Source organism: Puma concolor, chromosome C1 (genome assembly GCF_028749965.1).
Source record: "Puma concolor isolate L17-30 chromosome C1, mPumCon1.1.hap2, whole genome shotgun sequence".
Lineage (NCBI taxonomy): Eukaryota > Metazoa > Chordata > Mammalia > Carnivora > Felidae > Puma > Puma concolor.
The window spans coordinates 177,181,849-177,196,958 of NC_141674.1; the positions used below are offsets into that span (position 1 = coordinate 177,181,849).

The following is a 15,110-nucleotide window of genomic DNA, read 5'->3' on the forward strand; positions in this document are numbered from 1 at the left end:
CATCACTGAAACACAAGTATATAAAGACTTCATTCAAGAGGACATACTGACAATGCTTCAGAAACTTTCACATGAATTAAAATATGTATATTAAGGCAATTTCCAGGAAATTGCACTTGCTCAAATTTTTGTCAATCCTTAAAAGTGTGTGTGCATATATATACATATATATATGTGTGTGTATATATATATACATATATATATATAAACATACACACAGACACACATGTAAACACACTCAGACACACGTGTGAATTCTCCTGCATGTCCTAAAATTGGACCCCATCATTCAGTGTAATGGGGTTATACTGAATATAGTATACAATATTTACTCAAAAATTTTTAAATTATAGCAATGCTGGAAATTACATAAAATTACATAAAAGTTAATGACAAGCCAGAAATCAGAAGAATAGCAGTTTTTAGATTGGCTATTAACTCTCCAACTTCATTCTTTCTCTTCTTTCCAAACTTTTACAATCCTCCATTAGAAAACATACAAAATTAAGTGCCAAATTTGTGTTCACCCAATTCTTAAATTGCATAAAAATATCTTTACCACAATCAGTGACTAATCCAAGTGGAAAACATTTGAAAAAAAAATTGGAAAGTGTGCTATTTAATTCCAATCCCAATGAGTAATTTTGAGAGTCGTGTAACCTCTTTGAACTTGGGATGATTTTCAGTAGAAAAACATAAGGATAGAAATGCAGAACCTCAGTCAGACCAGCAAAGGATATAAAAAGAATAGATTGGAATAAAGCTATTTAGTGTTTCCAAAATGAGCGTGTGGTAGCACACTTCATTTTACTAAATGGCAAGGAAATCTGAGTCTTGTCCAAAAGTAAAACTTCAAGGCTAGAGAGAACAGGTTATCAATATAGTTCAATGGGAACAAGAATAAGAAGACAAATAATTCTACCTTGTGCACTAAGAAGAAATTAAAGAAAGGAATCTCAAAGAATTAGTCTTAGTAAATCACTCAAATATTTGTCTGTCATGTGCCCTACCAATGTCATTGCTTCAATCTTGGATTTATCTATGGTTAGATATGCCCAAGTTCTTTATCTACAACATGACATTTTTTTTAACATTTATTTATTTTTGAGAGAGAGAGAGAGACACAGAGACAGCGTGTGAGTGGGGGAGGGCAGAGAGAGAGGGAGACACAGAATCCAAAGCAGATTCCAGGCTCTGAGCTGTCATCACAGAGCCCAACACGGGGCTCAAACTCATGAACAGTGAGATCTTGACCTGAGACGAAGTCGGACGCCAACCGACTGAGCCACCCAGGCGCCCCAGGACATGACATTTTTCAACCATATTTCTAGCTCAACTACACACATAGTGTGTATTTGTCCAAAATTTTTTTAAAGGGAACATAACTCTCCAAATGTGTTTTCACACGTGTAAACTAAATGAACTGATCCATCTCACCATAAATAGCAAAGAAAATGGGCATTGTGTTTTACAATTGGATTACAAATTACCCTATCGTAGGGTGCAATTCTGCTATGGATTTGGTATGTTTTTAAGTGAATCCCATCATAGATACATTTTAAAGGACCTTACAGTGATTTGAAAGCACATAGAAAATGTCCATAAAAATCATGTATCTCCTTGGCTTAGAAAAGAAAATCACACAATGAAGCAGTACAAGTAGGAGACAGAGTTCTCCTCCATGTGTTTCTCATGATGGAGATAATTGATGTTCTTATTGCAATTGTAGAGAGCACTGCTGACATTCACTGGTCTACTGAGTTCATCACAGCTGTGTTGATGCATCTCTCCCAGGCTGCCTTTTCCACTGAACTGGAAAAGATTTGAATTTTTGGTTGATAATTTGCCACACCCTCGTTTTGCCTCATCTTTCCAGTCTCTTTGTTAAAGGAGAGCCACATTAATCAGCGCTTTGAAGGGTACAGGTGTTTAGATTTGTGTTAAAGCTCCAAATGTAATCCGGAGAACAAAATGACATGTCTGTGTGAGCTGGTTAATATCAGTGGATCCAGGGATGTATGGAAAAGAATGATAAAATACAATAGAAAGGGTACATATAATACCTGAAATAAAGCATAAAAAGCATTATTTAAAAAATAATATAATTTTTCACACCACAAAACGATTTTAATGAGGAAATTTAACAAATTTCAACTTTTATTGACCAAAGCAATAAGATAATAAATATAGATACATGAATTTTTTTTTTCTGCAAGTGTCAGGGGCACCTAGAGAAAGATGCATCACATTTCTGGCTTAGTTTGAATGCAAGGTCTTTTTTGTTCTGTTTTGTTTTTATTTTTTAAGTATAGGGTGAAGGTTATTGGAAGACACGAAGATGTATGTAATAGTCTTTTCCCCAACATCTTCACAGTGATCCAGTAAAACAACTTATTTTTTTTCCCTGTTTACTTTTTTTTTCCCTCAAGTGGTGATTCTCCAATCTAAAATCAGACGACTCACAAGAGATTGGTCCAACCGGTTCTCTTTTCTTGTCATCAGATTATGTCATCTACACTGGGACATCTCTGTGCTTTTTGTAACTGGGCCTGGGATTCAAGCCTACCACTCTCCATCCTTACAGAATAGATATATACCTGGGAATATACATATAGCATGTAAATTGAATAAAAATTGGGCAACATGAATCGAGAGAAAGAAAGAGATGAAGGCAAGTTTAAAGAAGGACAGTTTTGAGCTGGGTCGTAGAGAAGTGACTTCCATGAATTGGTGTGAGATGGAGAGAATTTTCTGGGCACATGCACACATGGAAATGGCCACAGTTGAGTTAACACGGAAAAAATAAAATAAATACAGAGGACCGTGACTAGAATTGAAGAACCAAGATAGAATATACAGGTGACTGGTGATTCAGGTGTAAATAAATGTCCTCCTTACTAAAAATATCTGGATACTGCAGACATGCATGTTTTTCTGGCAAAGATTTATCAAAGACTTGCAGATGGTATTTACACCCCTTTCAAATATGACCCAGAAATTACTCTTTAGATCCAGAACTGCATTGAAAAGCTATGTTAATGTGGCCTGGAAATTGTACGTATGAACATCTAAATTTAGAAACTTATGCCCATCTAGATAAAATGAGAACTTCTACTGGTACTCTTTTGATATTCCATGAGATAAGCCCTTTCCCTTCCTTTTTCTTACAAAGTCAAATCATGAAAAAGCTAAATGTTTCTCTAGAAAACTCTGTTCTGGCTTTCACAAGCAGCATGAAAATTTGAAATCTCACCAGAAATCACTCTTTGGCTTGCCAGAGACATTTGTGAGAAATAGAAACAGCTATTGGTAAGTATCTAACTTTTAAGATGCCACGCAAACATAGCTCAGATACTTAGTCTTTTGACATTCGCCTGAAACTGAACTTCTAGGACCCAGAGTGGGTGGATGAGAAGGGACAAACAGAGGCTTTTCTTCCAGTTAATCTCTTACAGTTCCCTATTTAAATTGAATGAGGGCGGATTTGGGCAAAATCCCAATATAAAAAACTTCTAGGAAGATAAGATTTGCAAATTAGCCATGCCCAAGAAAAGGGCATCAAGCAATTTCTCAAAATCAACCAGTTGTTAATGTTGTCAGGGGAAATGAAAATATATGCATTTAATTCTTTCATCAAAACACAGGGCAGAGCATGTGGACATACATTCTTAAGTTATACAAACATATATGTATATGAATAAAATATGTAGCAAACTTGTACACAAACCGATGCACACAAACTCCAGATGTATTCTTTTTCTTACTTTGTGGGTTGTGTCTTCTATAAGGGGAAAAAGACATATTAATCACTTCTTTTACTGCTAAGGGGATGGGTGCTGCTCTCATATTTCAGAAAGGGGCTGGAAAGTGAGGGAAGCCAAACTTTTTCCTATTTAAGGCCAAAGCAAAGGAATCTCAGTGGCTGAGTTTTATGACGGGCCCGGTGCTGAAGGGCAGGGAACATCTGATGGTGCTACTTTGAACTGCTTTTCTTTTCTCCTTTTTGCACAAAGAGTCTCATGTCTGATATTTAGACATGACGAGCTTTGTGCAAAAGGGGACCTGGTTACTTCTTGCTCTGCTTCATCCCACTGTTATTTTGGCACAACAGGAAGGTGAGTAGGTACTGCTTTCAAGAAACTTCATGCGGTTTTTGTCGTTACTTCTCCGTACAAACAGGTATAAAGGGGAAATTAATCTCCGAGAAGTTAATTGCCTCTGTAAGCTCCTAATTGGGGAATGTAGAACGGACTGTGATGGTGCTTTTTTAGACTTGCTTAGGAAGAATGTTGTCATTTTTGTATTTAAAAGTTTTCTGGTTGTCTAAGATAAAGATGTTCTGGTACTAACTCATTTTCATGCCAGCGGCACTGGAAACTTTTTAAATGGCTTTTTAAAAAGTGCCCCTCCTGGATTGTTAACATCTTGGAATGCTTCCTTAGGCAGTCTGGAAGTTATTGGTCTCTTGTAACACTTTTACACTCTTTTGTATGCTGGATTCTTTGTAAGGATAGAATACTGAGCATTGTTTTCTCAATAAGATAATGCATTTTAAGGACAGCATGCATTCAGAATAATTTAAAGGAAAATAGTCACTATTCAAGGTATTGAATATATTTCTGTAAAATGGCAACAAGTGAGTATCTTCAGTGTTCTTTAAATGGACTCAAACGGCTAAAAATGTTTCATCATTCCTGTATTTATTCTGTTTCAAGCACTTACACGGTCGATTAACACATGTTTTCTAATAATTTATTGCTAAGGGTCTGGTGTTTTCCACACGTCCTACATTTTAACTGCATTTGCATTAATGAAGAGAATGTTTAAAAAAATGTTTTCAAAAAAATGTTGTCAACAGGAATGTTTGACTTTTCTGCAAACAAGGTAAAAAGATACTGGTACTGTTTGACTTCAAAAAGTTGATTTGTTTTATTTTCTAACAACTGCAAACAATGGTTTTTCTGCTCGAATCCCCCCCCGAATCACATTTGTTTTCATTATTTGATTGTGTGAAAATATTTCTTTCAATTCATGTTTCTCATAGTCATGAAAATACTGGACGCATTGGGATACAAACTTCCACAGAAATAAATATTTAAATGCTAAATTTAAAGATGTTAGAAGAAATTATTACACATCAATTTCTGTTTGCACGTAATCAAAAGGATTAGTATTTCAATCTAGTTTTTGCAAACATGTGTCTGAAAATAGTTTTTGTGTTTAATTTCAAATCTTTGATGTCCTTGAAAGTCATATATAAGTGGGGGAGGGGGCCGGGGTGGGGGGGGGGAGACACCCAATGACATCTCTTCAGCTACAATCAGCCTGTGGCCACGAAAGAAAAGAAACATCCATATTGCTTGTTCCTCTCATTTCCTCTCCCCCTTATTCCTCTTTTCCCTTTCTGTCCCCTCCTTCTTCGTCTCTCCACCCCTTTGGCTCTTTTGCACCTCCTCCCCCTTTTCATTCCTTCACTAGTCACCCCCCTTTCCTAGGCAAGCCCATGTTTCCTCATCTCTCCTCCCTCTCTTCCTCTAGCACTTCCTCCCTGGTCCCCATGTGTCCTCCCTGTGCCTCCATCTCTCCTGTTTCTTCTTTCCTCTTGCCCCCTCCCACTGTCTCTCCCTAGGACTCTGAGTCCTCCTTCCTTCCTCATTCTTCTCTCCTCCTCCTTCCCACTTTGTCCCTCCCAGAACCTGCTTCAGCTCCTAGTCCTTGGTGAGGGTACCAAATGCCTACTGCCACATCCCTAGCCCAATAAAGGCATTTATCTCTTTTAAAACTCTTAAGTTCTCCTGATTTGGTGGGGGGAGGTAGGTAAAAATCACAGGGTTGCCATTTATTGGAAAGACTAACAAACCTTTGGTGTTTAGTTCAAAAGACTGACAAAATATTTGCAGTTGCCCGGTAGTGACAATCTTATATCAGCATTATGGCTGTTTTTCTTCTCCATCCAACTTTAGAGGGAAAATAAGTGTTTAATACCTTTGTTATCTCTACATCACACAAGTTCTTTGCATTTTTCCTTTTCTCTTTAGCTACAGAAAACAACAAATTGTTATGAAATTTGCCATTATATTTGTGTGCTTTTAAGCTCAAAAGAAGTTGAGAGGGATTTTGGTCAGCTTACGATTTTTGTTTGTCATGAAAAACAGTTTAAGTATTTTAAGATAGTAAGTACTTTTTGCATTCTTTATAAATTTAACAAGAAAATTCTGCTGGTAGATTAGCTTTGGGGACAGTACAGACGGTGGCTGAATATACAGCAGGCTGAGAACAGAAAAATACAGTTCTGGGATATAGGTTTCTTATATCTGCTCTGAGAATTTCAGAGACAAATAGCCCAACCCGAAAGAATACTAACTTCTAGTCCACTCACACACGTTTTCTGGAGCATAAAACATGTCCCTCCCAAAGAATTTTGGTCCCTTTACAAATTTATAAAGTTCTGTTTAATTCATGTATTTTATTCCACCAATGGAGAAATGTGGTCTGTTTTATATTTCCTGTAGTTTATAAACATGCCAAATTTGTAGCACAAAGACTCGCCACCTAGTGGCTGACAGTGTTACCATTTACACAACCAATGCCAACATAAATGTTACACAGCTGGATTCCATATTTTAGAATGAGATTTAAAAATATTACATGTGCGAATTTTAAATATGAAACATTACTTTCCTAAGGAAATAGTGTATCACTGATAAAATATTGCCAAACACACATACACACAAACACATGGTAGCAATAGTCAAAGACTGGAAATGAGCTTGAATGTTATGGCCATTTTCAAAATTCCACATGTAACTATTCCACATATAACATATAACTATTTTTTTAATATTTGTCAAGTTTTTTATGTAGTCCTTATTTTACATAAGTATTTTAGTCACTTATTAGATGGATAAACTAATAGATATTATTAAGTAATATTGCTTCTTTAGGGTAAGGAGATAAACTTTATTTTAATTAAAAATGTTCTAATGATTGAACTTATATTTTGCTACCCTGATAATTCCACTGTGATAATGAACTGTGGGACTTTAATTATTTTAGGATTATAAACTAAATGGACTTAAGAGAACCAGTTCCTCATTACAGGTTATGAGAGTCTATTTTCCATTATGCTTAAGGAGAGAATTTGTAACCCATAAAGTAGCAATCAAGTTTTCTGGTTGGTGCTGCTCCCCAAGTTAAACCTATCTAATAAATAAAATATGGCATAAAATCACAAGAAACACTTCTCCCTTTAAGAGGAGAGAAAGCATAACTGCTCATGCATTTCAGGGTCAGTAATCTCACATGAATTTAGTGCTTTAGTTGAGATTATACAACTAGGAAATGACAGGGTTAAGACTAGGATCAAAACTCTGTTAAATCTTAGGCAATTAGAGAACACAAAACATACATTAATTCTAGAGCATCTGACTTTGCTCATTCTTGTAACTTTGTCATTGAAAGGGAATACTAAAAAATTGTATATTATCCTAGAAAATATAGGAGAGAATGCATTTCTAAAGGGGAAAAACAGTAGATTTTTCTCTATTTAACACTCAACGTTGAATTGGTAGCCCTATTTTTAAACAAGAGAAGCAAAATCTCAGTTATGATTTAACCAGAAATTATCTTCCGTTCTGTAATAATATAAATTTTAAGTAAATAAAGTATTGATACAAAATTTTGTGTTTTTCATTCATGATACCTTGCATTTTTTACCATCCACAGAGTATTCAACATCAGATGATCTAAAGACCTATGGGTAATTAGATATTCTGATTAAATTCTGGAATTAAACAACTCAGTGTCATAAGCAGAAAGAGCAAAGCCACTGGAACAATTCTGGGAAAGAAGGAAATACTGTGATAATGTGCCTAATTTAACTAATTTAGGTTCCTGGTTTGATGTCTTACCTACAGGCTTATATTAAAAGGTTAAGAACTGTTGGCTCCAGGAGTTTTCCAGGAGTAGAGTTGAGACAAAATAAAAGAAAAAAGCCCCTGTTTTACACCTACAGAGTCACTTGCCAGACCTTGAGTAGTCATTCAGAGAAGAGTGCCATCTACTGAAACCTCATGGTTTTCATTGCCGATGACTGGTTCAGAGTTCCAAAGGTTTTGTAGCCCAGTCTTTTATTTTGTAACATCAAATGATATCACCGCCTTGAAGTCATTAAAGTGGATTGCTTAAGAGTTAAAGTTTTAAAGATGAAAGATGTTATTGCCTTTGCTGGACATGAAGAACATTTGTAAGGTTTCCAGGTCTGCAATAACCTTCTGGAAACGTCTCAGTGGACTGTTTCTTGTAAAACAGTCTTCCCTGGAAAAAAGCTCAGTCCCATTGTTTTCCACACTCAAAAAAAAAAAAAAAAAAAAAAAAAAAAGAAGAAGAAGAAGAAGAAGGAGAGGGAGGTGTAGTGTAAAAAAAATCCAGAGTTTTCAAAGGGGAAACTGCCTGTTTCATATCAAAATGACAACGGAAAAAATGAGATAGCTACTCTTACACAAATCATTTGTTAACTGCAGCTTGAGGAGTTACATGAACCACTAGAATGTCTGTCTGTGTCTAATGAAAACACAGCAGAAGTGGATTCCTTTCAGATTAACTAATAAAACCCTTGTATTTTCCATGGCTGAGGTCAAGAACTGCCATTTAAAATGTAAATTAATGAACAAAATGAAAAGTTCAAAGAGAAGGCAAAAGTTAAAATGCCCAAAAGATCTAAAAATCAAAGACAAAGGATCCAGAACCTATTAAAAGTTAAATTTGCTTTAAAAACTTGCATTGAGAAATTCCTGTTTCAGTGAAATGGCATTTATTTTTCTGAAACTATGCTTTCTATCGTATTTGGTGAGGAGGATGACAAACAGGGAATGTGTTTCTCAAAATTAATTAAAACCAGAGGAACGTTCTTTGGAGCTGAAGAATATGTTCATAATGTTTAAGCTTAGAAGGGAAGCTCTAATGAAGTTAGGAGTTCATCAATATGAAACATTTAGAAAAAATAGATTTGCAGAATCATTATCTTAGTGAGACACCCTAATTATGATTTTTTTTTTTTTTTTTTGCATTGGATACTTAAACCTTATCTGTTTGTGGCTTTTGCTGTGAGGATAAGGCTTCTCTGTATACAGTAAAACGTATGCTGGGTTTCCCAATCACACATTAATCGTGTTGGTGGTCTGCATGTCATTAGGGTGGCCTTGGAGATATATCTCTTTTTCCTAAGGTCAGGAGAAAATAAACATCAGAATTGAACTCCAGATACTATCTTCTTGTTTTGAGACCAGATAGAAAAATATTCTGCAGAAGAATGTTATCCCTTAAAAAAAAGAAAAAAAAAAAAAAAAAAAAAAAAAAAAACACTGTCTTGTTAGACTCTGCTTTTAAGTGTGCAGGGCTTAGAAACCATAATGGGATAGGGTTTGGAAGTTGCCCTTGAAATTGCAGGAAGAGTTAAGAGTATCAAATTTAGAGATAGCTTTTCCAGGTTCAACTCTTAGCTTTGCTTCTACCATGTAACCTGGGAAAATCACTCAGCTTCTCTGGGTCTCAGATCCCTTATCTGTAAAATGAAGATTATATCAGCACTCAGCCATAGGGTCTTGGGAAGATTAAGTAAAATAGATGTGCAAAGCACTCAGAACAGTGTCAGTGACATAGGCAATACTATACCCGCACTGCCTAGTATTAGTTTTACTGGTAGTGCAAAATAAAATTACTGTAAGGAATTAAAGCACTTAGTGACTTAGTGATAAGTAAAGTAAGATATAAAATCTTGGTGATGAGATGCAAAATTTGAAGATGTTTGGCAACTGTAATAAAATAAGTAGAATATATTTTCTTCAGTATTGCTATAATTTGTCACTAATCAGTTTATATTATAATGAGATTGCTGATTGTTAGATACTTTTAATTCTAATTCTCTAATTATTTTTATTTTTCACAGGACAAAGTGTTAATCACCTTAAAGGAAATTTCTAATGGGAGACATAAAAACTCATATATCTATAAAGAATAAAACAAGGAAACATCTAGAAATGATGATTCATAAAGCTTTTTGTTTTGTGGTTTTTCTGATGGGGACAAGAATAATCAGGATCCACCTTGGCCATGTAAAACAACATTTTGAAATTGAAGTTACCCACCTATATAGGTGTATAGATATTTCCTTGAAGATCTTTTTGTTAACTCATCTAACATATTTTAAAATATTTTGGTAGATGTAAGCAGCAGAAACATATTTAATAAAAATGTGTGCTTTCCAAAAAGTATCATTTAATAACAGTTGGAACATTTAATAACATATTTCAGTTGGAAACTATATAAACTTTATGTATTCACACCATATTCAACTTTCTCAAGTAACAGGGAAATAATGTTATGATAATTTGCATATCACATCTGCTATTTTTAATTTTCAGATTAAAGAACACCTTTTCACAGAAAGGAATTCAGTAAGAAGAGAAGAGAAAAAAATGAAATCTATCATTCAGGCTAAATTAACAATTTGATTGGATGCTTTGGGACATATTACTTTTACTCCAAAAGTGGAATTAAGACAAACATAGTTTACCTTATTTTTTTAGCTACAACAATAAAACTCTAGCAAATCATCATAAATTAATGTTTACAGAATGGAAACAAATACAATAAAAAGGAAAGTGTTACACATATCTAAAAATATTAGATTATGTTACTTGATTTTTTTTTTCCTCTGGAGTTTTGAAACAGAGAGCTAAGCAATAAAAGAAGCTAAGAGTGGATTATGTCATTTACTAACTTCATTTTGTTTTATAATTTTGATCCCAATAAGGAGATAGCTTAGTCTAATGCATTGCGTGCGTGGCCAAAAATAACTTTATTTGGAGACTGTGCTTTGTAATCAGGAACAGAAACATCAAGTGACATGAGCGGTGGAGTTTAAAATCAATCACATATTGAAACAGGGAGACTTAGTTCAAGCAATAACAATAAAGGAAGTGACTGGAAAATCTATTACTTGTTCAGTAGAAAAATGAGATTATTTGTCTTTGATTTACCACTTTGAATTTCTGAATCCCATTTTCTAAATGCTGCAAGTGACAAACTAGAGTATTTTATTCCTCTTGAAAACAAAACATTCTCTTTCCTGACTCTCCCATACTTTTCCCACATACAATTAAACAAAGGTACTAACATTGAGGGCCTTGAGTCATCTGTGTGAGAGGTTTAGCCTCTGGGAGAACATATTGCCAACCATATTTTGTCATGCACGGAACAAGAAATTAGAGGAAACTGCACAAAAGTCTCCATTCTTTCAACAAAGGTGATTGAGCTAGAGTAACAGAGAAAGGTCTTTCAACCACGTTTCTATAGAAACTGACTTCAGGAGAGCCAAATTTCTTTTTTTTTTTTTTTTTTTTTAATTTTTTTAACGTTTTTATTTATTTTTGAGACAGAGAGACAGATCATGAACGGGGGAGGGGCAGAGAGAGAAGGAGACACAGAATCGGAAGCAGGCTCCAGGCCCTGAGCCATCAGCCCAGAGCCCGACGCGGGGCTCGAACTCACGGACCGTGAGATCGTGACCTGGCTGAAGTCGGACGCTTAACCGACTGCGCCACCCAGGCGCCCCGGGAGAGCCAAATTTCTTTTAAACAGATGTGAAATAAGTTATGGCAACAAACAAATTGCATTAATTCTTATTTTTCAAACATCCCAACTTTCTTCTTTTTCCTTAGAACAATATCACTTATAAAAAAAAAAGAGATGTACAGTAAGATTACTCAACCTTTATATTGAGACCTCTGTGTTTTAAAAAGCATAATAAGCATAGTTTCTAATTAAATTTGGAAAAAAGAGGCAAAGTAATAATTTTCATTTAGATAGCATTGGGTTTAACCTAATTCTAGCAAATTCATATATACAATTTTAAAAAGTCAATATTGTGCTTACTTAATAGTTTACAGAGCAAAAGGAAAACACTGTATTTTTAGTGATGTGATGATACTTTCTTTCAATGAGACATAAACATGGGAGGATGAATACACAGGGGAAATTTACGTTAATTTTAGGGCAGATTAAGAACATAAGAAAAGATATTCAAAATATGAGATGCTTGACTCTCGCTTTAACTGTTATCATCTGTGTTTAATAAATCATTAGTATTCAATATCTATGTTTTGTAACATAGGTCCTGTGTTACATGTAGAAAGATATTCCTGATCCAGAGACAAAGACTTGAAAGAATCATTTGAATAAATTAGCAGTATTCTTTTTTTTCTCCCCCACAGTTTTATTGAAGTATTATTGACAAATAAAATTGTGTGTATTTAAACTATACTACATGAAGATTTGATAAAAATATACACTGTGAAAAATTACCACAATCGAGTTAACTGATAGTCACCCACATAGTTACCTTTTTTGTGTGTGTTGGGTGTAAACGCTTAAAATCTACTCTCTTAGGAAATTTCGAGTATACAATATACTATTATTACCTGTAGTCAACATAGTGTTCTACACTATGTGGCATTTTCAAGAAGGCTGGGGAGCCTGAAGTCCACATTATTAAAAGGGAAATCTTGAGCTAAAACTAATCTTTTGGAATGTGACACATAATGTTAATTTAGAGAAAGTTTTAAAATGATTCATGTGAAGAATGAGAAGCCAGTGCTAAAACGGAAGAATGCATTTCATGCAATTTTGCTAAACAATCTTCCATTTCATTAAAACATTCAGACTTTTTCTGAAAAATAGTGAACTTAGTCCCTAAATATAAAATGTCAGTTCCACTTAGAGAAAAATGAGTTTGATACCTCTATCCTTTAACATTATTATTGTTCACAATAATATGAAAAGGATTATGCTTTTCTGAAGCATATCTTTCATAACACCATTTAAATAGACCTACTTCATTTGCATTAGGTAAGCATTTTGGCATTCAGCTTTTATGCTCACTAAGTAGAAAAGAATGTTCCTCCAAAAGCTTAGACAATATTTCTTTCCAATATTCTCATATATCTGCTTCAAACATGGAGGAAGAACTAGAATAACTTTTTAAAATAAACAGATTCTTGCCTTCTTAAAATTGCAATTAAACAAACGTGCTTTCTTTTATTAGCTGTAGACCACGTTGGGTAATTGTAACACATTGAGAACAGACTTCTACACTTCCTAAATTGCTCAAGGATATTGCGCAAGATCATGAAAGTTGTATCTGCACACAAAAATGGAAAGGAGGAATGGAGGCAATTTCAGTATGCTATAGAATCTATAGGTTCTGCGAGGACCGTTTTTTGTGCGTGAACTTTTGCTAAATCAGCTAAACCTCTGAGCCCAAAGTATTCAGCATGAACCTAAATCAATATTACTTCAGATATGAGAGGATGTAGAAATGGGAACTTATCAAGGTGATCTTCACGGCTGTATGCAATATCCAGATGGAAAAACTTCAGCAGCCCCTCAAAGGCCTCTGGGCCACAAGGCAGCAAAAAATATGGTTGTTAAACCACTTGCTTCCTCCCAAGCGGGCCTCTTTCAGCAGACATTTTAAAGCTCTTGGCTCTCAGAAAATAAAATTTCACTGTTTTACAAAAATATAAATCCTGAACAGTACATCATTTGTTGTTTGCAAAAATTTTCGCAGATGTTTAGAAACTTCTTACTTATTTACTCAAGTACTGGCAAGCTATCACAGTAATCCTCAAGAACTGAAGTTGTATTTAACCACAATCCACAGCTAATGCTTTAGGAATTGAGAGCAGGTTTTGTTTTGGCAATCCCTGAGCTGATTCATTGTTAATGGCTGCTGAAATGTGAGTACCTTACATATAATTAGAAAACAAGTTTAAAACTTTGGTTGAAGCAAATTTTTGACCATGTTAAGCCACAAATACACATGGTCATGATTCATATGTTTCCCTATTATTCTTACTCATTCCTTGCCCATATTTATTTTTTAAAAACGCTGTTTATTTTTAGTGATTTGGAAATCTCTTTACGTTCATATGGGATATACGACACATTACGTCATATCATCTTGACTTACTAATGCCCAGTGGAGTGGCAGTGATAGTCAATACATACAATAAGCTTTGCTAGAGCTTTCCCAGGAATCTGGAAGAGTGTTGTGCAGCCAGGAGTATCTGTTTTCCCCTGGATTTCCTAATTAGCTTAATAAAATCCAGAAAGTTTTCAGAGTTAGTGACAAAATCATCATTATAGTTTAATACTCTTATCTACTGTTAAAACAAAGGATAGTGATGGCTAGAAAGGCTTGTTATCAATCACACAAGGAATAAATAAATGTTTAAGTGCTTGGTGTGATTTCCATTGGTATTAAATTCTTAACTCTAATTGAAATTGAAACACTTATTGGCCTTAAGGAGAATTTACTATGATGTACCATTTTGAAATTAATAAGCAGATTTGGTATTTTAAGCAATCTCTTACCAGTTAGCAAATTATGTAGAGAGAATGTGATGCTCTTGGTAATTTAATGTGTGGATTTTTGTGTGTGTTTTTTTTGTGTGTGTGTTTTTGTTTTGCAAAGGCATGCTTATAAGAACATACAAGTTAGTTTACTAAAAGGAAGAAATCCTTTGTTTCAAACTCTCTCCACTTTGGTTATTGGAAAATCATGATAGTGTAACAAAAATCATATTTCAGCAAAGCATAAGATAACAACACACCATCTAACTTATTTTCCAGCTGTTGATGGAGGATGCTCCCATCTTGGTCAGTCCTATGCGGATAGAGATGTCTGGAAGCCAGAACCTTGCCAAATATGCGTCTGTGACTCAGGATCTGTTCTCTGCGATGACATAATATGTGACGAACAAGAATTAGACTGTCCCAACCCAGAGATCCCTTTTGGAGAATGTTGTGCAGTTTGCCCACAGCCTCCAACACCTGTGAGTTTACCAAAAATCTGTACATCTTCAAGATTTGTGTTTTTTTTTTCAACATTTATTTATTTTTGGGACAGAGAGAGACAGAGCATGAACGGGGGAGGGGCAGAGAGAGAGGGAGACACAGAATCGGAAACAGGCTCCAGGCTCTGAGCCATCAGCCCAGAGCCTGACGCGGGGCTCGAACTCACGGACCGCGAGATCGTGACCTGGCTGAAG

The 15,110-nt window shown here is 35.0% G+C and overlaps 1 protein-coding gene across 1 annotated transcript in view; it reads left to right on the forward strand.

The window, feature by feature from the left end:
• The first annotated feature begins 3,914 nt into the window (after nt 1–3,914).
• COL3A1 (collagen type III alpha 1 chain) overlaps nt 3,915–15,110 on the forward strand; it is a 41,483-nt gene continuing 30,287 nt past the window's right edge. Inside the window, exons 1-2 of the mRNA XM_025912238.2 lie at nt 3,915–4,115; nt 14,692–14,894. Of these exons, the coding sequence (XP_025768023.1) occupies nt 4,037–4,115; nt 14,692–14,894 (282 nt within the window). The 5' untranslated portion in view covers nt 3,915–4,036. The remainder of the gene's footprint in view (nt 4,116–14,691; nt 14,895–15,110) is intronic.